The 24201-nt window shown below is 39.4% G+C and overlaps 1 protein-coding gene across 1 annotated transcript in view; it reads left to right on the top strand.

The window, feature by feature from the left end:
* Positions 1-24201, top strand: part of nell2a (neural EGFL like 2a) — a 112556-nt gene that overhangs the window by 16171 nt on the left and 72184 nt on the right. Inside the window, exons 4-8 of the mRNA XM_084396311.1 lie at positions 8441-8614; positions 15125-15221; positions 19532-19604; positions 19693-19775; positions 21114-21242. Of these exons, the coding sequence (XP_084252437.1) occupies positions 8441-8614; positions 15125-15221; positions 19532-19604; positions 19693-19775; positions 21114-21242 (556 nt within the window). The remainder of the gene's footprint in view (positions 1-8440; positions 8615-15124; positions 15222-19531; positions 19605-19692; positions 19776-21113; positions 21243-24201) is intronic.

Below are 24201 nucleotides of genomic sequence, written 5' to 3'. Positions count from 1 at the left end.
TCTAGGGCATTGCTAGGGTGTTCTGTATGGTTGACAGGATGTTGCTGAATGCTTTCTAGGGTGTTGCTAGGGTATTTTGGATGGTTGCTAGAGCATTGCTAAGTGGTTACTACTAGGACATTGCTAGGTTGTTGCTAGGGCTAGATGGTTTCTAGGGCATTGCTAGGGTATTTTGGAGGGTTTTAGAGCATTGCTAAGTGGTTACTACTTGGACATTGCTAGGTGGTTGCTAGGGTGTTTTGGATGTTAATAAGGAATTGCTAGGTGTTGCTACGGTGTTTTGGATGTTAATAAGGTATTGCTTGGTGGTTACTAGGGTGTTCTGGACGGTTGCTAGAGCATCGCTAAGGGGTTACTACTAGGGCATTTTTATGTGGTTGTTATCATGTTCTGGATGGTTGCTAGGGCATTGCTAGGGTGTTCTGGATGGTTGCTAGGGCATTGCTATGGTGTTCTGGATGGTTGACAGGGTGGTGCTGGATGATTTCTAGGGCATTGCTAGGTGGTTGCTAGGGTGTTCTGGATGGTTGCCAGGGCATTGCTAGGGTGTTTTGGATGGTTGCTAGGGTGTTTTGCATGGTTGACAGCCCATTGCTAGATGGTAGCTATGTGTTCTGGATGGTTACCAGGGCATTGCTAGGGTGTTGGTTTCTAGGGTATTCTGGATGGTTGACATGGTGGTGCTGGATGGTTGCTAGGGCATTGCTAGATGGTTGCTTGGGTGTTCTGGATGGTTTCTAGGGCATTGTCTGCAGCACAAACAGGACAAGTTACATGCAGATCTTTATTGTTTGCTCATATCGCTAACAATAATTATAAGCAATGGTACTAGTGATGCTTGACTTGGCAAACATTACTAATTATATCTGCAATACACTGAAGATTAGGAAAACATACACACATACATGCTCACACACACACAGACACACACGACAAGGAAAAGTTAATCTACATACAAAGTCTAATTAAACGGTTCAGTCTAGTGTGTTCAGGTCACAGATGCATCATAGCAGGGATTCATGATCCAGAGATTACACTGATATCAAGTGACGACTCAACATATTAACAAAATCACATCAGGTGTCATGTGTTGTTCTGCTCTGGCTGTTTTCTGTGTTGGATTAATCACTTCTGCATGTATTTATATAATATCTACCCAAACTTCTACCCAATCTGTGACCCATTTTTGGAGCATGATGCACTATTGAAAATCAGGATGAAACGTTTGTTTAGTGAATGTGAAGCTTAATGCTTCTGTCATAGTGTTTGAACAAAACAGAGTAAGGGAATTAAGAAGAGGAAGTTTTCCCCCGGGACGCTCTTCCAGAGTCATTTTTAGTGTTTGACCGTCGAGCCGCGGTGGATTCTGCCTCCCTGAGCGTGTTGTTCCGGTTTATCTGATCATTAACTGTTTCCCTGCGCCGTGTCCATATCTGCAGATCCCTGAAGACTAATTAGAAGTTATTCCTCTCCGAGTCGAGTCTAAGAGCAGCACTCAGCAGAAATAAAACACTCTCTCTCTCCAGGAAGACTGTTTAAACACAGACCTCTCTCTCATCGTGCAAATAAGTTTGCAAAAATTTTATATAAAGTTGCTTTCTGTTAGAAAAACTGCTACACAGGGAATTTAAGCTGTGTTGGTTTCCCATCGTGAGTGCATTACTGTCAGTGATGGGGAGTAACTAGCTAAAAATAACTGCAGGAGAAGAGCACACATAAAATAATATCCGTGAAATAGAGAAATCACATCTGTCTCTGTGACAGCACTAGACTCTGTTAACTGGGAAAAAGAGGCAGTTAGATGATGGTCTGTGCTTTTTTTATTTGTAAAACGAGCCAGAAACACTCTCAGCCTGTCAATCATTTTTATGTGTTGAGGTTTGCTGGCATGTTTTTGGAAGGCGGAGTTTCTTGAATCTATCTTCTATCTATAAATTACAGTCTGTGTGTGTGTGACTGTTATTCGCATATCTCTCGAACCGTTAGTCCGATGGATTTCAAACTTGACAGGTGTCTTGCTACAGGCACGAGTAAGTGCAGTGCCAAGTTTGCTGTTGTTTGGATTAGAAATGCAAAAGATATCGTTAAATATATATCGTTAAAAGAAGCACACATTGCCTTTTGCCGCTCTAGCCGCTGGCCACTCCCCCTCTCACACTGACACTGAGTGAGCACAGCTGGCCACTCCCCCTCTCACACTGACACTGAGTGAGCACAGCTGGCCACTCCCCCTCTCACACACACACACTGAGTGAGCACAGCACTGGCCACTCCCCCTCTCACACTGACACTGAGTGAGCACAACTGGCCACTCCCCCTCTCACACTGACACTGAGTGAGCACAGCTGGCCACTCCCCCTCTCACACACACACACACACTGAGTGAGCACAGCGCTGGCCACTCCCCCTCTCACACTGACACTGAGTGAGCACAGCTGGCCACTCCCCCTCTCACACTGACACTGAGTGAGCACAGCTGGCCACTCCCCCTCTCACACACACACACTGAGTGAGCACAGCACTGGCCACTCCCCCTCTCACACTGACACTGAGTGAGCACAGCTGGCCACTCCCCCTCTCACACTGACACTGAGTGAGCACAGCTGGCCACTCCCCCTCTCACACTGACACTGAGTGAGCACAGCACTGGCCACTCCTCCTCTCACACTGACACTGAGTGAGCACAGCTGGCCACTCCCCCTCTCACACACACACACTGAGTGAGCACAGCACTGGCCACTCCCCCTCTCACACACACACACACACTGAGTGAGCACAGCGCTAGCCACTCCCCCTCTCACACTGACACTGAGTGAGCACAGCTGGCCACTCCCCCTCTCACACTGACACTGAGTGAGCACAGCTGGCCACTCCCCCTCTCACACACACACTGAGTGAGCACAGCACTGGCCACTCCCCCTCTCACACTGACACTGAGTGAGCACAGCACTGGCCACTCCCCCTCTCACACTGACACTGAGTGAGCACAGCTGGCCACTCCCCCTCTCACACACACACACACTGAGTGAGCACAGCGCTGGCCACTCCCCCTCTCACACTGACACTGAGTGAGCACAGCTGGCCACTCCCCCTCTCACACACACACTGAGTGAGCACAGCACTGGCCACTCCCCCTCTCACACACACACTGAGTGAGCACAGCACTGGCCACTCCCCCCCTCACACACACACACTGAGTGAGCACAGCTGGCCACTCCCCCTCTCACACACACTGACCAGAGACCGAGAGGGTTGAAGAAAGCAGCAGAGCTTAAGTAGCGTTTTCTCGGAGTTCACTGTGTAGTCTGCTCCCTGAATCGACGCGCTTATTCATTTGTGGATGTTAACTGAATCTGTAAGTCAGCTACACTTTTTATTTCTGAATAGTATTTATTCTGGAACGCTTAACGTTATCGCTACTGTGTAATAGTAGCCTATGCTATTCACCAACTAAACATATCCTATTCAATGCGTTCACAGTCTCTTTCACGGCCATCATTTGTAGTAGCCTATTCACAAACTGTTTGCTCAAGCATAGCGTTTTCTCAGAGTTCACTGTGTAGCCTGTTCCCTCAATCGTGTAGTTCAATTTTCCATATTTATTGTATGTCATTATGTCAGTATCAGTATTTGCTTTCTACCATGCACAAATAAAAATGTCACTGAACTTTTGCTGTGTAATTGTAACAATGAGCACTCAAATACAGCAAACCAACAATTACTAAAAACACACACAAAAACTGATTTTGCACGGGCACTGCACTAGTTTAAACTGAATTTGAGTAGAGGGAGCAAACGGGATTCAGACTTGCAATGCTAATTTGAATTTAAGGAAATAGAATTAAAATGACTTGAAATTCAAAGATGGATGGATGGATAGACAGACATATAGACAGATAGACAGACAGACAGACAGACAGACAGACAGACAGACAGATAGATAGATAGATAGATAGATAGATAGATAGATAGATAGATAGATAGATAGACAGACAGACATATAGACAGAAAGATAGATAGATAGATAGATAGATAGATAGATAGATAGATAGATAGATAGATAGATAGATAGATAGATAGATAGATAGATAGATAGATAGATAGACAGACATATAAACAGATAGACAGACAGACAAATAGATAGATAGACAGACAGACAGGGAGATGGATAGATAGATAGATAGATAGATAGATAGATAGATAGATAGATAGATAGATAGATAGATAGATAGATAGATAGATAGATAGATAGATAGACAGACAGACAGACAGACATATAAACAGATAGACAGACTGACAAATAGATAGATAGACAGACAGACAGACAGAGAGATGGATAGATAGATAGATGGATAGATAGATAGATAGATAGATAGATAGATAGACAGAGAGATAGATAGATAGACAGAGAGATAGATAGATAGATAGACAGACAGACAGACAGACAGATAGATAGATAGATAGATAGACAGACAGACAGACATATAGACAGAAAGATAGATAGATAGATAGATAGATAGATAGATAGACAGACATATAAACAGATAGACAGACAGACAAATAGATAGATAGACAGACAGACAGGGAGATGGATAGATAGATAGATAGATAGATAGATAGATAGATAGATAGATAGATAGATAGATAGATAGATAGATAGATAGATAGATAGATAGATAGACAGACAGACAGACAGACAGACATATAAACAGATAGACAGACTGACAAATAGATAGATAGACAGACAGACAGAGAGATGGATAGATAGATAGATAGATAGATAGATAGATAGATAGATAGATAGATAGATAGATAGATAGATAGATAGACAGAGAGATAGATAGATAGACAGAGAGATAGATAGATAGATAGACAGACAGACAGACAGACAGACAGACAGACAGAGAGACAGACAGACAGACAGACAGATAGATAGATAGATAGATAGACAGACATATAGACAGATAGATAGACAGAAAGATAGATAGATAGATAGATAGATAGATAGATAGATAGATAGATAGATAGATAGATAGTTTAGGACAGCATGATTGAATGTCCTGATGGACGTTATTTTTCCCAACTGTGAAAAGAAATTGAACTCTGCCCTTGAGAGCTTGAACTTTAAATCCTGACAGAAAACGGCTCTTGCTGCGGCCAGTTTAGATTTGAGATTCGTTTCGGCGTCAGCATCTGTTTTGAGAGTCAGCAGGTCAGCAGTTTTCTCGAGATGAGCATCTCGTATTTGAAAAGAACACGATATTTGCTTCTAGGAAGACAACAACATCACGACACTGCCTCAGAACCGAAGCAACTCTGTCCTCACTGTAATTGTGCTCGTTGAACTGTGTTTATTGAAGTCAGCGCATAATAGGGGCCTTGTGAAAGATGTTAATTACATTGTACGCGGAGTCGATAAAGCAGGTGGCTCTGACATCGGGAGACTCGGACTGGTATTGATATTCCCTTTCTTTGCAGCTGGAACTAGAAGAACAAGGCGAGAGGAAAAGAACTCATTAGGTCCCTGTTTGTAGATAAATCAAAACCTGCGTATCTGTAATTGGCTTCTCTCAAATAATGCTCTCAAGCGTGAGGATTTTTCTGCAAGGAATAGGAAATAAAAATTGGTAGTCTGCACAGGCGGGCTGATGACTTTTTGGCAGCTTTCCCCATTAACGCTTCCCCCTTCAAGTAAACCTCAATAGAGACGTGCAGCGCTGAGGAATTACAATGTGAAGGAGCGTTTAGCTCGTCCGGTGTTTCCTACTCAATCTAAAGAAACCATGCTTTGGCTTCAGCTGTGAGTTTGTAGTCTGAATTGAATGTGCACAATTAAGGACAATAAATATCTATTGCACACAAAAACAAACATGCAGCACGACAGGTGGAGTCTGAAACACCAATGAACAAAGCTGTCATAAATTATCAGTTTGAATTAGTCTCAATTCTGCTCACCAAGGCTGCGTTTATTTGAGCAAAAATACAGTAAAATTCTGAAATATTATTACAATGTAAATCAGCTGTTTTCTATGTGAATAAATAGTGAAGTGTAATTTATTCCTGTGATCAAAGCTTAATTTTAATTTTACCCGAAACTCTTGAATAGCAGTGTATCGCAGTTTCCACAAAAATATTAAGCAGCAGAAACTTTTATATTTCATGGAATAATTACATTTTAACATATTCAAATAGATATTAGTAAATTTTCACAATAATACTGTTTTTACTGTATTTTTTATCAATTAATGTAGCTTTGGTCAGCGGATAAGATACATAAACATTTGCAATGATCCCAAACCTTTGATTTTTAGTATAAATATACTTCGTATATGAATCATATGAATCTATTCAAATCACTGGCAAAAAATGCAGACCAGACTGAGAGCAGTCAGATATTTTTCACTGTCCAGCAAAATAAATCCAGCAGTCCAATCAGATATGAGCTTTCGGCCATATACTGAACAAAATACTATGGTTTTGCTTAATATTATATAAAAGTCAGACTCCCGCGGTGCTAAAACAAAAGCACAGTCTCTCCACGAGGACTCGCACTCATATTTTACTGTGGCCAGAATCAGTGCTGGTCAGCATGTGATGGGAATCTCCTGGGATATTGTTACGGAGGACATTTGGAAAGTTTGATGCATGTCAGGTCGTTAGAGACGAGCGTGAACCGCTGGTGTGCCTCAGGGGCCTGTGCGCGGACCGCTTTATTTGCGGATGCTGCAAAATATGCAACACAACTCCTTTGTTTGCTGGTCTGGCAGCGTGTCAGAGATCCCGCTGTGTCCTCTGCTGTCAATCACATGCTTAGTAGGAACAAATTATCAAGTATAGTTGCACATTTGGTGGGAAATGTGAGCGGTGCTTGTCTGTGCAAAACTCTCCCGCACAATGGCAGGTGGGCGGTTGCCGGGGTGTTGCTTTGTTTTTGACGGCACAGCTCTTCTTAACCCTTGTATTATGTCATTCTGGGCACGAGCGTTATGTTCTATGTCCGAATTGGATTCAACACATTTCACTAAAAATGTTTTACAGTAGAGGATGGAGCATGCCAAGATCATGGGTTCAATTCGCAGCAAAATTCAAATGAATGAACTGATAAAAATGTACGCCTATGCAGCTTCTTCAAATAAAAGCACCTGTCAAATGCATAATTGTAAACGTAAATACCCTTAAATGGGTAGTTGAAAATCTGACATAACAGGGGTCAAATTTCATGGTTAACATCGCAATTGTAATAGACATTTCTGTAACATTTTACTTAAAGCCTTTATGTGTAATGCATTATAAATTTATTCATAATCTACATTGTAATGCATTATATCTTTTCATAAATAATCAGTTAAAATGCATTATAAAATGTGCAGATTCCTTGTTAAATCTGAAACTGGTTGTTTACTGTGTTTTAATGCATTATCCTTTCTAAAGGCGTAACATAAGTACTATAATGTATTATGACTGTGGTTATAATTATTCATATAGTCATACAAAGCATTATAAGGTGCATTACAATGCATAAATCGTGCATTACATTAAAAATACTTTTTAAAATGCATTATATATAAAGGCTTTAAGTAAAGTGCTATCGAAATTTCATTAAACGACACCCTAGAAAGTTGCAACTTTCCTGCAGGCAAGTTCACGACTCTAAACGAGAATAACTCACGCAATTACAAGAAAAGCATTCTAGGTTAAATAGTATTTCCGAAATTACATTCAAAAATGTGTTAACCAAATATAAAACCACTATATAAACCAATATATAGTATCAAAATATAAACCACTTGACTTGACTAGAGCACAAACTCACACACTGAACTTTAACACTTTGAGCTAGAGATTTGATTTAACCGATTACCCTTAATATGATTGTGATTCTTGGCTTCCTCATGACTGTTATTATCTATGCTGATTCTGTGCATGTGTTCACACTGAAAATTTCAAAAAGATGGACTAAATTAACTGAAAAAATACTGGGAATACTGGACTCTTAATGCACTCGACTGTCACCGCTTTAATTATGTAGCGGAGGGGAGGAGCGGTCAGATTCTGAGTGACAAAATAACCGTATACAATTCAAACACTACACAGTTGAGTACATAGTGGATAGTGTATAGTGTAGGGATGCACGATATATTGGCCACCATATCGGTATCGGATGATATATGTAAATTTTTTATGTTATCGTTATCGGCTCGATAAGACAATTTGGCCTACATAAAATTATGATGAGAACATTATAAATGTGTGCTTGGGCAATGTAATCAGGCTCTCAAAAATTATATAAAATTTAGATTTATCCCCCAACATATCGGTTATCGGCTTTCAAATTGAAAGAATTATCGGTTATCGGCCAAATTTTTCATATGGGTGCATCCCTAGTATAGTGTAAAGTGGATCGTTTGGGATGCAACTATTTGACTGTGTGTTTGTGCAGATTGCTGGAGCTGGAGAGCAGCGGACAGAAGAGTGAAGTGCGTCTTCATTTCCAGACCAAAGGCCAGCAGACGTACACTGAGATCTTCCCCTACACTCTCGCCGACAACCAGTGGCACAAAGTCTCCGTGGCCATCAGCGCTTCACATGTGGCGCTCTATGTAGACTGCAACAGGTACACCGATGTTTGATGATTTAATATTCTGATTTAATATTCAACAATATTATTGATCTGCCTGGATTGACACCATTATATGAGAACTGAACTGAGCTGGACGATGACATCACGGTTTTCTCAGAGCGATATATATGAACTAAATTAATAACTTTTTTACTACAAAAATGAACCATCACTGAACTTACTTAAGCTGGACTGTGACGCTATTTTCTTCTGGAAAAAATTGCATTATTTTTCTGTTATCACTGTAAAGCTGCAATATAAATAGCGCAATATAAATAAAAGTGATATGACTTGAACATTGCCGTTAAATTCAGAGATTGTCAGAATACGAAATATTGCTAAATGTAACCAAACAGGTGTCACACTTTACCATCTAACAGGGGACCTGTGTTCTTTTGTGTAGTGAAATCAGTATAACATGCACATGCTGTTGCTGCTTAACTTTAGCATGTACACTTTAACTTGTGTGTAAATGGGCATGGAATGATGAATAAATAATGGTAACATGTAAATTAACTTTGATTTGATAAACGTTATTAATCCCCCAGGGGGAAATGCACATTGTCACAGCAGCACAACAACACAATGAATAAACAGAAAACATAAACAACATTCACAACAGCAACAAGTCTTGTTCTCCAGTATCAGTTTCTCAAAGCATTATGATTATGATTATATACAACCAAGTAAAAAATAGTCTATCTTGTATAACACTGGTTGTAAAAAAGACTTCCTAAAACGCTCCTTGTAACAGCGGGATGAATTAACCTTGAGCTGTAGGTACTCAAGAAAGCTTGAGATATTTCATTAAGAGGATGGCAATCATGATTCCTCATAAGAGAAAGTTTCCTGATCATTCTGTCCTGCACTATCTCCTGTAAGGTGGGTAACACACTCCCCACGACAGAGCCTGCCTTCTTTATACGTTTATTTAACTTATTCTTCTCCTTTTCCAATAGTCCCCCTCCCCAACATTTGACAGAGTAGAAGATCGCAGATGAGACTACAGAGTCAGAGAAGGTCTTAAATAGACATGACAAACCCCAAAGAGTTTCTTAACAAATGAACACGACTTTGACCCTTCTTATAAACTTGCGTCGTATTGTCAGACCAGTTGAGCTTGTTGTACAAATACACACCAAGATACTTGTAAGTTGTTACAATCTCAACTTCTGACTCTCATAAATTTACTGGTACCGCTTGCTGAGGAAGTCTGCTAAAATCAACCACAATTTCCTTCGTCTTAAGGCCCTTGCGGGCACACTGAGTCCGAAATTCGCATCCAAAATTTTCGCATGTTAAAAAATAAATACGACCTCACGTTATGTCAATCATGCTTGCACACTACCTCAGAAACTCCGGATCAGGTTCGATTTTCTGCGTTTTTCGCATCCGTAGGAAGCATTTTGAATGGTGTTTCGAGAATTCAGAGCCACCGAATCACGAATACGAAAAAACGCATGCGAAAATTTCGGACTCAGTGTGCAAGGACCTTTACTAGCGTTTAGCCTGAGACTCTTTATTAGCTCCCTATATTCCCTCTCATCATGGTCCGTTATACAGCCAACTATTGCAGAATCATCAGAACATTTCTGGAGATGACACGATTTAGAGTTATACTGAAAGACTGATGTATAAAAAGTGAACAAAAATGGTGCTAAAACCGTTCCCTGAGGGACTCCAGTGCTGTACTACACTACACTACTACTTCACTGTCCTCACACACTGTGGTCTATTAGAGAGATGATCAGTTATCCAGTTCACCATACCATGATGTACTCCAACATTTTCCATAGTGAAGGCTGAATAGTGTTAAATGCACTAGAGAAGTCAAAGACTGTAATTCTGACTGTGCTGTCTGGGGTCTCTAAATGACTTAAGGATTTATGCAGGAGATAAATAAGTGCATCATCTCCCCCAACACCAGCTTTATAAGCAAACTGTAGTTTATCCTCTGCACCACACAATCCTGACTTTAAATGGTTTAAAACCAGTCTCTCGAAAACCTTCATTAACTTCATTGGCCTATCGTGCGAGAACTCCATGGGGTTTGTTAACTCAGGTACGGGCAATACACATGATGTCTTCCATAAAACGGGTACACTTTCCAAACGCAAACTCAAATTAAAAATATAATGAACCGGATCTGATCAGCACAGGTCTTAAGGACTCTAGGATTAATACCATCCGGACCTGGAGATTTCTTCATCTTAATTCTCCTTAACCCACTTCTTACTTGTTCAACTGACATAGAAAAACCAGGAACATTCTCATAAATGGGAGAAAAGGATGAGCTTAGAGATGGAGGTGGATGTGATGAAGAGCGATGTGGTATTCTACTTAGCGAAGAATGTTCACAATCATTAGACCCAGCATCAAATCTGTTAAAAAATACATTTAATTAATCTGCCCACGTCTGACCACCAGGGGCAGTGTATCTCTTTACTTTATTCTCATGTCCGGACATCATATTTAGATCTTTCCAAACCTCTCTCACGCTCTTTTGTAGTAATTTTCGTTCCATTTTTAACTTATAACTCTCTTTCCCCTCTCTAATTTTTACTTTTAATAACTCTTTTGCTCATCCTTATCACCCACTAGAACGGCCCTCTTTTTCTCATTTAAAGGGGTGGTTGATTATGATTTCACTTTTCTAACTTTAGTTAGTGTGTAATGTTGCTGTTTGACATCTGCAAAGTTACAACGCTCAAAGTTCAAAGCAAAGGGAGATATTTACTTATAAAGAAATCGCTTTTTAAGGACAGCAAACGGCTGGTAGAGACTACATGACATTCCTCCCGGGTTAGTGACATCACCAACCCTCAAATTTACATAAACCCTGCCCCCGGGAATGAGATTTATAGATTATCATGACAGAATATATCAATGACTAGAAGATAACTACACATAAGCTACATAAATTCATCAACTAACCATTCAGAAATGTCCTGTTGCTTCTACATGTTGTCACTTCTTCTTGAGTCTCTCCATCATTCTGAATCCGGTTTGAACGTAAAAGGCTAAAAGTTTTTACAAATTTTCAGTGCATGTCTGTGTGAGTGCAAGCTGTTGAAGCTCCGCCCCCTGTGCCGGGAGCAGCAGCTCATTTGCGTTAAAAGGAAGAGACATAAAACGGTGTGTTTTTGCTCAGCCTCTAAAAGTGACGATTTTAACATGCTATATAAAAATATCTGTGGGGTATTTTGATCTAAAACTTCACACACACACTCTGAGCACATCAGAGATTTATTTTACATCTTGTGAAAAGGGCATTATACCACCCCTTTAATAATACTCTTAACTCAGAGGTGACCCAAGGTTTGTTGTTTGAATAACATTTGATCTTTTTAGTAGGTACGGTGTTATAAACACAAAAGTTTATATAATCTGTAATACACTCAGTTAAGCTATCAATGTCCTCATCATGTGATTTGCACAGAACTTAGTCAGTTGTTTCAAAACAATCCGTTAATGCTTCATAGACTGAATCAGACCAAATCTCAGCTGTTCTTATTACTGGCGTTTGCTTCCTCACAACCGGCACATAAACAGACCTAATGTAAACGAGATTAAGCTTCTTTCACATTTGCATAAAACAAGTCCAAGATTTGATTGTCTCTCGTTTCACAGTGCACATACTGAGTAAACGTGGGGAGAGTATTATGTAGAGATGCTTGGTGAAAATCACCAGAGATTGTAATCAGTGATTTGGGATATTTTGACTGTATCCTGGCTGTCACAGTATTAATATATTCACAAGCATTAGTCACATTGGCCGAATGAGGGTGTGGTAGATTTTTCCCTAAACCTAACTATCTGGGTCTCGTCTACAAATCGACGTCCCCGAACGTCTACTGTCGTCGTTAAGTCTATCTGGGTCTCGTCTACAAAACTAACTTGTTCCCCTAAACTAGCTTACTTCCTAAACTAGCTTCCTTCCTAAACTAGCTTCCTAAACTAACTTCCTTCCTAAACTAGCTTCCTGCGCAGGAATAATCGACAAACAGACTTAAGCAAATGTCCTTTAAATGCTTTAATCATGGCCGGGAGATCTTCCCGAGCAGTTCTCAGAGAATCTCTTCCTAGAAGCAAGGCCGGAGGAAATTCCATTGAGAATCCCACCAGAAAACACGAATACAACAGTTTTTATAGAATCGAGAAAAGAAATAAGACTAACATCTCACCTTCAATATGATTGGTTCAATTGGTTCAAAAGCCCCAAACTTTTCCCTCTGTCACTGGCACAAGCAAACTCTGATTTTGTGATTACTTATCACAAGGTTTGAGAACTAGTCATCTGTCTAGTTTAACTTCCCTTAATTGTTATTTACACACACACACACACACACACACACACACACACACACACACACACACACACACACACACACACACACACACACACACACACACACACACACACACACACACACACACACACACACACACACAAAACTCAAAGTCACAAGTTTTCCCTTAAAGAGTTTGGAAACATTTAAATGCATATGAATGTCGTTCCTGCAAGAAAAACAAATGTTAGTTGATTAATTAAAGTTGATTAATTAAAAAATCCATCACAAGGGATATACACCGTTATCTCTATCACATAAGAAAATTCTCTTGCCAAATAGTACGGCCTCAGTCCTACCGCAAGGTTGACTACACTGCAATACTGTGACTACACTTACTTGACTACACTGCAATACTGTAATACTGTGACTACACTTACTTGACTACACTGCAATACTGTAATACTGTGACTACACTTACTTGACTAAACTGCAATACTGTAATACTGTGACTACACTTACTTGACTACACTGCAATACTGTAATACTGTGACTACACTTACTTGACTACACTGCAATACTGTAATACTGTGACTACACTTACTTGACTAAACTGCAATACTGTAATACTGTGACTACACTTACTTGACTACACTGCAATACTGTAATACTGTGACTACACTTACTTGACTACACTGCAATACTGTAATACTGTGACTACACTTACTTGACTAAACTGCAATACTGTAATACTGTGACTACACTTACTTGACTACACTGCAATACTGTAATACTGTGACTACACTTACTTGACTACACTGCAATACTGCAATACTGTGACTACACTTACTTGACTACACTGCAATACTGTAATACTGTGACTACACTTACTTGACTACACTGCAATACTGTAATACTGTGACTACACTTACTTGACTACACTGCAATACTGCAATACTGTGACTACACTTACTTGACTACACTGCAATACTGTAATACTGTGACTACACTTACTTGACTACACTGCAATACTGTAATACTGTGACTACACTTACTTGACTACACTGCAATACTGTAATACTGTGACTACACTTACTTGACTACACTGCAATACTGCAATACTGTGACTACACTTACTTGACTACACTGCAATACTGCAATACTGTGACTACACTTACTTGACTACACTGCAATACTGTAATACTGTGACTACACTTACTTGACTACACTGCAATACTGTAATACTGTGACTACACTTACTTGACTACACTGCAATACTGCAATACTGTGACTACACTTACTTGACTACACTGCAATACTGCAATACTGTGACTACACTTACTTGACTACACTGCAATACTGTAATACTGTGACTACACTTACTTGACTACACTGCAATACTGTAATACTGTGACTACACTTACTTGACTACACTGCAATACTGCAATACTGTGACTACACTTACTTGACTACACTGCAATACTGTAATACTGTGACTACACTTACTTGACTACACTGCAATACTGTAATACTGTGACTACACTTACTTGACTACACTGCAATACTGTAATACTGTGACTACACTTACTTGACTACACTGCAATACTGCAATACTGTGACTACACTTACTTGACTACACTGCAATACTGTAATACTGTGACTACACTTACTTGACTACACTGCAATACTGCAATACTGTGACTACACTTACTTGACTACACTGCAATACTGTAATACTGTGACTACACTTACTTGACTACACTGCAATACTGTAATACTGTGACTACACTTACTTGACTACACTGCAATACTGTAATACTGTGACTACACTTACTTGACTACACTGCAATACTGTAATACTGTGACTACACTTACTTGACTACACTGCAATACTGCAATACTGTGACTACACTTACTTGACTACACTGCAATACTGCAATACTGTGACTACACTTACTTGACTACACTGCAATACTGTAATACTGTGACTACACTTACTTGACTAAACTGCAATACTGTAATACTGTGACTACACTTACTTGACTACACTGCAATATGTTTTAAATCTCGGATATACAGTAAGTGTATATTTTTCACTTGTTTTAAAATAAACAAGAAGAATCTGCCAGTGGTGTTGAAGTTGGTATCAAGAATCTTGCCGTTTCGCTGCTGCCGGTTCTGATATTTTGACGTTCATTGTGATGTTTCCTCTCAGAATCTACGAGCGAGTGGTGGCTGTTCCTCTGATGGAGATCCCGGAAGACACGTCGTTCTGGGTCGGACAGAGAAACAGCGCTCATGGCTTATTCAAGGTATTTCATCCTCATCCCACAGGAGAATCACGAATCGTCACAAACACAGAGGCTGCTTCTCTTCCTGAGGCTTTCTGTGTGCAGAGAAAACATGCGACGCACTGTAACTTCACCCTTCCCTTCATTCTTCACTCGTTATTTGATCCGACTAACTAAAAAGATGGATTAAAAATGCAAAATAGCATTTTCTTCATTTGCCAGACGCCCTGATCTTACAGTGCACACAACATGTGCATTGTTTATGCAAGAGTCTTTGAGCTTTGTGTTGCTGGAGTCATGCCGGACACTCGCTGAAGTAAACAGCAGATTTACAAAATAGTGTAGTGTATAGTATTTATTGATGATACATATACAAAAACTATTGTGGATATTGTGTATTTCAAACACAGTGTGTGAGTGTGTGAGTGAGTGTATGTGTATGTGAGTGTGTGTGTGTGTGTGTGTGTATGTGTTTGTGAGTGTGTATGTGAGTGTGTGTGAGTGAGTGTATGTGTTTGTGAGTGTGTGTGTGAGTGTGTGTGTGTGTGTGTGTGTGTGTGTGTGTGTGTGAGTGTCATCGATCCTCTTTGATATCTGAAGTGTCTTCAGGTTGTTAAATATCTCCAGTGCTAATTGTCAGATGTGAGGCTGGAGGTCGTTTGCGGTTCTTGACGATCTTTCTCACTCCGCCCCTGCTTCTGTCTCCACGGAGACGCTGATTAAAGCTTAACCACTCCAGAAAAAAATAAAAGCGTGTTTCTGTCCCTTATTTGCATACACACATCACAGATATCTGCAGTTTCATTTCCGTCATGTCCAGGACGTTGGCTTTCATCTTCCACACCAACTCCTTTCCCCAAGAACTTTAGGCAGAAAAGGCCACTATAGCCGCTATAAGTGTAATAGATGTCGTTTTCACTCTAACTCAACACAATATCGATGTGGAGTTTGAGACGCCGGTGATCAAAGACACCATTACTGTTCGATTAGTGAAGATTCCACACTTGTTGACCCGACGATTGCCTCTAATTTAAAAAATCACTGCATGCATGTGTGCGTGTGTGTGTGTGTGTGTGAGTGAGTCAGTGTGTGTATGAGTGTTTGAGTAAGTGTGTGTGTGTGAGAGTGTGTCTGTGAGTGTTTGTGAGTGTGTGTCTGTGAGTGTGTCTGTGAGTGTTTGTGAGAGTGCATGTGTGAGTGTGTGTGTCTGTGAGTGTGTGTCTGTGAGTGTGTGTCTGTGAGTTTGTGTGTGTGTATGTGTGTGTGTGTGTGTGTGTGTGTGTGTGAGAGTGAGTGAGTGAGTGTGTCTGTGAGTGTGTGTGTGTGTGTGTGTGTGTGTCTCTGAGTGTGTGTCTGTGAGTGTGTGCGTGTGTGTGTTCGCTGACTTGCAGAGAAACTAAATTACATCTCGAGTTCCTATAAATCCAGAGCGTTCACCTCTATTTCCCTCTCATTGCTATGGAGAATCTGGAGAAACCGGCATCAGCTTTTGAATTTATGGTAGGAAAATTGAAGAGGCAAGACAATTTCGAAAACAATTTCTCATAAGTCACGGCGCTCTGCTCCTGCGAGGGCCGAGAGAAAGGCTTTCTGGGCCGGTTGCCACGGCGACAGAGTGTGTGTTCGCGACCAGCGCATGGAGGCCAATCAAATTAAGGCACATATGAAACAAATTCAATATGTATCTGCTTGTTTTGCTTATCAGAGTGGGACAGTGGCGACTGGGAGCTGTTATTACGCTCTCGCCACCCACATCATTTCCTCTCGCGACGCCTATTATGTCCAATTACCAGAGTGCGCGGCCTTGTCCACCTGCTATTAAACTCTCCGCGGTTCCCCACGCACTAGCGCTGGTTTCATCTCCACTGTAGTCTGAGTGAGGCGTTTGATTAGCGAAGAGTCGGGAACTTCTTCACGGGGTTCGGGTCTTTCGACGTCTCAAACAAGCTGTTCATACGGTGTCCTGAAAATGTGTCTGTCATCGAGGTTTGGGTTAATAAAGAGAGAGACATTTTTTTCTGTCTTGTTTTCCAGAACATATATCTAAACATTTTTAAATCAGGATACATTTCCTGGAGATTAACAATATATGCCTAGAACAAATATCTGCCAACTCCTTAATTCAAAGGGAAAACGTGTTTATTTTTCTGACTGCACTTGTTAAGACAAGAACAAATATCTGCCAATGCAGTCAGAAAAATAAACACGTTTTCACAAACTCACGTCTTTCAGACTTAATATCTTCAGTCATTCTCCTTCTCCGGTAAATGTGTCTTGATTTAAGAATGTTTAGATATTTGTGCTGGAAAACGAGACAGAAATACTGAGGAAGAACATCATTTTCTTTGGTGGAAAATACATTCTAATGGCTTCAAAACTACTATTAAATAAAAATAACCATGAATTATTAGTGTTAAAGCTAGCGGTGCTAAAATACACAACCTAAATATTCCAGAAAAATGCATTACTTTTTTTATATATAGAAAAGAACAATCATATAGTGAATACTAAGTTGGAATAACAGACTTACTACATAAATAGATATTTAAAATAAAACATAACGCAGCACATGTATGCAAACAATGTTATTACAATGTTATTACAATGCTCATTGGAAATATTGGAAACAATGTACAGCAGCACTTTAGGGATAATTAAGGTTTGGGGTCTAAAAGATTTTTTAAAAATATATTTTTGAAAGAAGTCTCTTCTGCTCACCAAGGTTGCAATTATTTGATCATAAATACAGTCAAATTCGTAAAAATCGTGAAATATTATTACGATTTAAATCAGCTGTTTTCTATGTGAATATACAGTAAAGTGTAATTTATTCCTGTGATCAAAGCTGAATGTTCAGCATCATTACTCCAGTCTTCAGTGTCACATGATCCTTCAGAAATCACTCTAATATGATGATTTGATGATCAAGAAACATTTATGATTATTATCAATGTTGAAAACAGTCGTATTTGTGTGTAAACCGTGATACATTTTATTAGTCAGGATTCTTTGATGAATAGAAAGAAAAAAAAAACAGCATTTATTTGAAAAATAAATCATTATACATATATTTACAGTCACTTTTGATCAATTTATTGTGTCCTTGACTCTTAATATTGATATATTGACAACTTCAGAAACATACAGGCTTTTATGAAACATAAATGTTTACATTTTAGACGCTGTCAATGTGTTGTGTGTTTTGCATTAAAAAGCACTGTTTCGCCCAAACACCTCCGGATCATGCTGATTATAATAAAGGATAATCTCCACATGGCATCCGGCATCAGTTGGACTGAATCCTGAATAAAATGTGCAAGTTTGATTCGACACGGAGATAAAACCTCTAAATATAAAGCGCAAATCGAAACTATGAGACAAGCAATATGGCTTAACAGGTGCTAATCCGGAGAACATGTCCTGGGAAAAGGTCAGGCTCATCCGCGTCCGTCCTTCTCCTCTCTTAATAGTGTTTTAAGCTTTATGTTTATATTCTGCCGTGCAAATAAAAGCAGCCTTGAACATCTAAAAGCCACAATTTCAGATCCTCCAGCAGGATTTTACCCATAATGCACTGCTGAAGGACTGGTGGTGACTGTATAGAGGGGCATTCCTTACTTTCCATGTTAATAACCATGCACATTTTTCTTTTTGGGTCAGAATGTCTGCATGCACATTATTTATTAGAGCAGCGCAAGGTCTTCATTTGCTAAGTGCTTGTTGGATAAACTCTCTCAATTCTATTTAATGCCATGCAAAGTGTCATTAAATGTAATGAATGTGTCTGATTCATCTCTGCTCTGATCTAAATGTGTGTTTGAACCAAGCGGCAACCTTCCAGTCTCTCTCGAATCCAACACTGAAGTGACTTAAACTGCAGTTCATCGACTGGCCACTAGAGACCGGCTGCAAAAGAGAGTCAATCCCATAGACACGCATGTTAAAATGCCTAACTTTACAGCAGAAAAAAACACGTTTACAGCCTGGTGCAAAAATTGGTTTTGGTCTGTATAGCTAATTTTGTCCTTCATGACGACTGTGAGGGGGCCTTAAAGTTTTAGCCTTAAAGTTATGCATAATTAAGGGTGTGGCCACTTGATTGACAGGTGGATTGCCGCTAATGTCACTGCTAGCCGTTTGTCTGCTGCCTGTTAGCGTCACGTCACCTCAGCTAATCCGCCTCTGCACATTGTCGTTTATCCGGGAGTGACTCCGCCCACTTTGGGCTTCAAAAACGCTCAAAAACCGAAACCTACGGGTGACGTGACGGACACTACGCCCATATGTTTTGGTCTATGGTCTGAACTGATTGCCGTGTGTTTTCCATGCAGGGAGTGATGCAAGACCTTCAGATCCTTGTAATGCCTCAAGGATTCATCTCTCAGTGCCCGGACCTCAACCGTAGTACGTGCTGTTAATTACTAAACTTTGTTTAGTCCTTCCGTTATGATGACAAGCGCATCTCATTTACATCTCTTTCTTTCTTTCTTAGCCTGTCCGACCTGCAACGACTTTCATGGACTCGTGCAGAAGATCATGGAGCTTCAGGACATCTTGGCCAAGACCTCCAGCAAGGTGACGAACTCAAAATCACTGAATAATTGGATTAATTTCATTTCATCCGCTGGAATTTGAATCGGAATTTCAGTTGTTTTGGAAAAAAAATTATTATTGCATTAACTCATGTCGCTCCAAAACACACGTGTGCTTTTATTTTCAATCTCCATTAGATTAATAAAAAAATCACTCCAAGTTACTTGCAATTTTATCTTTCCACCACCTGTGGCGATAGAGAGGCTATAATTATGCAGTGAACCTTTAAATAAACAAAATACAAACAAGAAAATACTATTTACACTGCAAAACATGTTCTTACTCAGTATTATTTTCCAGCACAAACATCTAAATATTCTGAAATAAAGACACATTTACTGGAGAAGAAGCAAAAATGACTGAAGATTTTAAGTCTTGTTTTCTGTAGTGAGTTTGTGCTTAAAATAAGAAGAAATATCTGCCAATGGAGTCAGAAAGATCATCTTAATTCAAAGGGAAAATTTAATTATTTGTCTGACTCCATTGGCAGATATTCGTTCTCGTTTTAAGCACAAACTCACTTTATTTTAATCATTTATTTAGAAAACAAGACTTAATATCTTCAGTCGTTTTGCTTCTCCAGTAAATGTATCTTGATTAAGGAATGTTTAGATATTTGTGTTGGAAAACAAGACAGAAACGTCATGTTTTTGCAGTGTAAGTCTTTCTACTTCAAAATTTCACTTTTAATTCAGTGTGTTGTCGTTTCTTAGAAATTTGTTTTAAAGTATTTTTTTTTAGTGTATATACATTTGGAGGCATTTCTAATATTCAGTATTAATATCACCTAATGTGTCTGTATATATTGCATATGATGTGTACGTGGACATGTTTATGGGTAAGTCATACTGAAAAATGAATTAAAAGCTACAATTACAGCAGGTGACATGAATTTCGTTCCAACTTAATATAATAATTATAGTTCTGGATCTTCTTTGGTTTCTTCAAATTGATATTTAAAAGTATTTTCAACTCAGCTGAACGCCTCAGTCCCGGTCTGGCAGTAAACGCAGCACATTTCTCCCGTTTTTGTTTGACAGATGAATCCGAGCCCGGTTTCTGGGAACATCTGGGCTGCGTCTGTGCTATGAATTTAAAGTCTTGTTTATGTTGTTGTAATAACTCACAGCTGCCAACTGCACAAAACTCTGGCGCTGATGAGGAAAAACTCCTCTGATCGAGCGTGTCCAAATAACTCCGGCTTAATGAAAAATGCAAACAGCCGATCGCAAATGATCAATCAAGTACGGGCGTTTGCTCATCTGTTTTCTGTCAGAAATGGAGTGTAATTGGGGTGAGGTGGGGTGCTTTTCTTCCCAGCTGTCTCTGGCCGAGGAGAAGATGCAAGGTCTGGACTCGTGTTACTGCGAGAGAACGTGTCACGTGAAGGGAGTGACCTACAGAGAGGAGCAGACGTGGACCGATGGGTGCAAGAACTGCACGTGCTCGGTGAGTCAAACGCTGACCTATACGCCTCAGTGCTGGAGCTTCTGCAAGAACGTTTGGTCTCTCTCTTGAATCCAACACTGAAGTGACTTAAACTGCAGTTCATCGACCGGCCACTAGAGACAGGCTGCAAAAGAGAGTCAATCCCATAGACCTCCATGTTAAAATGGCCAACTTTACAGCAGAAAAAAAACATGTTTACAGCCTGGTGCAAAAAGTGGTTTTGGTCTGTATAGCTAATTTTGCCCTTTATGACAACTGTGAGGGGGGTGAATTTTTTTATAACTCATCCGTTTAAATTATATTAAGCCTTAAAGTTCTGCTTAATTAAGGGCGTGGCCACTTGAGTGACAGGTAGATTGCCGCTGATGTCACTGCTAGCCGTCTGTTAGCGGCACGTCACCTCAGCTAATCCGCCACGCTGCACATTGTCGTTTATCCGGGAGTGACTCCGCCAAGATGGCGACGGCCGGCTCCGCCCACTTAGGGCTTTAAAAACGCTCTTCAGAAACATACGGGTGACGTCATGTACACTGCGACCATCTTTTTTTACAGTCTATGGTTTATACTACGGTAGAACGATTGCAAAGACTGCTTTATGTTATTTACTCATGAGAAATATGGATTAAAGGACCGTTCACACCAAGGATGATGATGACTGTTAACCATATAGTTTCAAAAATTGTTTTAACTCTAAGAGAATAGCAAAGTTCACAACCTATCTATAACGATAACGCCATGGATGAACGATTTCAGAATGATTTTTTTTTTTTTTCAGATGATGAACGATGAAAACTTCAACAGCCAATCAGAACCCATCCTGCTTTAAAGAGCTTGAGTATTTAAAGTGACAGACGACAAAACTGAAGCGATTATAATAAACAAAACGATATCATGCGCTGATGTGGACGCTAATATACTGTAGTTATCGTTATAGTTATTTTCATAGTTATTGTTATCGTCATAGTTATTATTGCTATCGTTATAGTTAATGCTGTAGTTAACGTTATAGTTATCTTTATAGTTATTGCTATATTTATCGTTATAGTTATTATTGTGATCGTTATAGTAAATGCTATAGTTAACGTTATAGATATCGTTATAGTTATTGCTATAGTCACCATTAGAGTTATTGCTATAGTTACCATTAGAGTTATCGTTAAATTTATATTTATTGCTATATAATTAACATTATAGTTATTATATTTATAGCTAACATTATAGTTAAAGTTATCATTATAGTTATTGTAGAGGTTTGAAATCTTGAGATATGCAATGGCTTAAATTAATAACTATCTAACATTATTCCAAGCAGCTAGTCCTATTTGCAGTGTCCATTGCAAGCCCAGCAACACAGATCAATAAATCCACTTCAGAAACGTTGTTGAAATAAAAGATGAAAATCTCTGAATAAGTGTAGAATAAGTGTATTAGTCAGCTCACAATCTCTTTTGTAAATCGGAAACCAAGGAATAAAACCGGAGATTTTCATCTTTTATTTCAACAACGTTTCTGAAGTGGATTTATTGAACTGTGTTGCTGGGCTTACAATGGACACTGCAAATGGGACTAGCTGCTTGGAATAATGTTAGATAGTTATTAGTGTAAGCCATTGCATATCTCAAATATTTCAAACCTCTACATTAGTAAGAAAACCGTTCGCTTCCACAGCTCTCAAGATCTGAATCACATAATGAGAATCAACGTAATGTAGCCGGAGTTGACCGGTTCTTAAAGAGGCAGTACACTATTTTACCAATATGTACCAAATCCGATAAGCACATGAATTCTAGTATGCTTTTAACCTTTTAAGTATTATTTAACATTTTAACCATTACATGAACTTCTAAATGAAATTATTTACCTTTTTAACATTAATTCTTATTCACATTACTATGAATTGTACTTTGGCCTCTACAGTTATCGTTAAAGTTATTGTTAAAGTTACCGTTATAGTTACCATTATAGTTATCATTAGTTATTCCTACAGTTACCATTATATTTATAGTTAACATTATAGTTATTATAGCTATCGCTACCATTATAATTATCATTATAGTTATCGTTATAGTTATAGTTATCATTATAGCTATTGTTATAGCTATCTTTATAGTTATAAATATTGTTATAATTATTGTTATCTTTATAGTTATTGTTCTTGGTGTGAACAGACCTCATTGTGCAAATACAAAAATACAAGCCAAAAAAAAGGAAGAACTTGCTATTAAGAGAGAATATTTTGCACAACTGAAATTAAAGAGTTTTATCACTTTATCGCTTGTGATTGGTCAGTGGTGTCACTAAACTGCATTATAATTATTTCTGTCTAGCTAATTAGCTAGTGTGCTAAGCTGCGCCATCTTGTGTTTGAAAATGCTTTGTATATTCATGAACAAAAACGTGTGAAATCCCATGGAAATGTTCATGTCGTCTACAAACCGAGCTTTACTAGTTGAATGGCGTTTAATCAAGCTCCGCACACCCAATCAAGCAGTCTGCAATTAGCTAATTAGCGGTGTGCTTGTTCTGTAAACACTGGAAAGGCAGCAAGGTTTGCATGTCTTCTGAAAGGTCAGACGCAACAGAACGTTCCACTTAATCGTGTAGCAAGGCTAATGTAAACACAGATGTGTATCGCTTCAAAGGGAACACGCTGAAAGGTTTCTCATCTTTCTTCCTCACTCATTATACATTTATTATCCGCGAGTAAGATGAATATTGTGCCGAATGCAAAGTGACAGACGGAGGGATTCTGTCCTATCTTTAGAAGTCCCTGTGCTCCTGTGACAGACGCTAGTCGCTAGCTGGTCTCTAGAGCGCTCGATGTGTTCACACACACTGTGATCTTGGTCTGTGGAACCGGTTCGGATGAGACAGGCGTCCCGGTGAAACTACCAGCAGATCCAGACCGTTTGTGAAGGAACATTATCTTTATTTGGCTTAAAGTGACGGATGTCATGCT

Source organism: Rutilus rutilus (assembly GCF_951802725.1).
Source record: "Rutilus rutilus genome assembly, chromosome: 23".
NCBI classification, from domain to species: domain Eukaryota; kingdom Metazoa; phylum Chordata; class Actinopteri; order Cypriniformes; family Leuciscidae; genus Rutilus; species Rutilus rutilus.
This window is presented reverse-complemented; position numbering and strand designations above follow the sequence as displayed.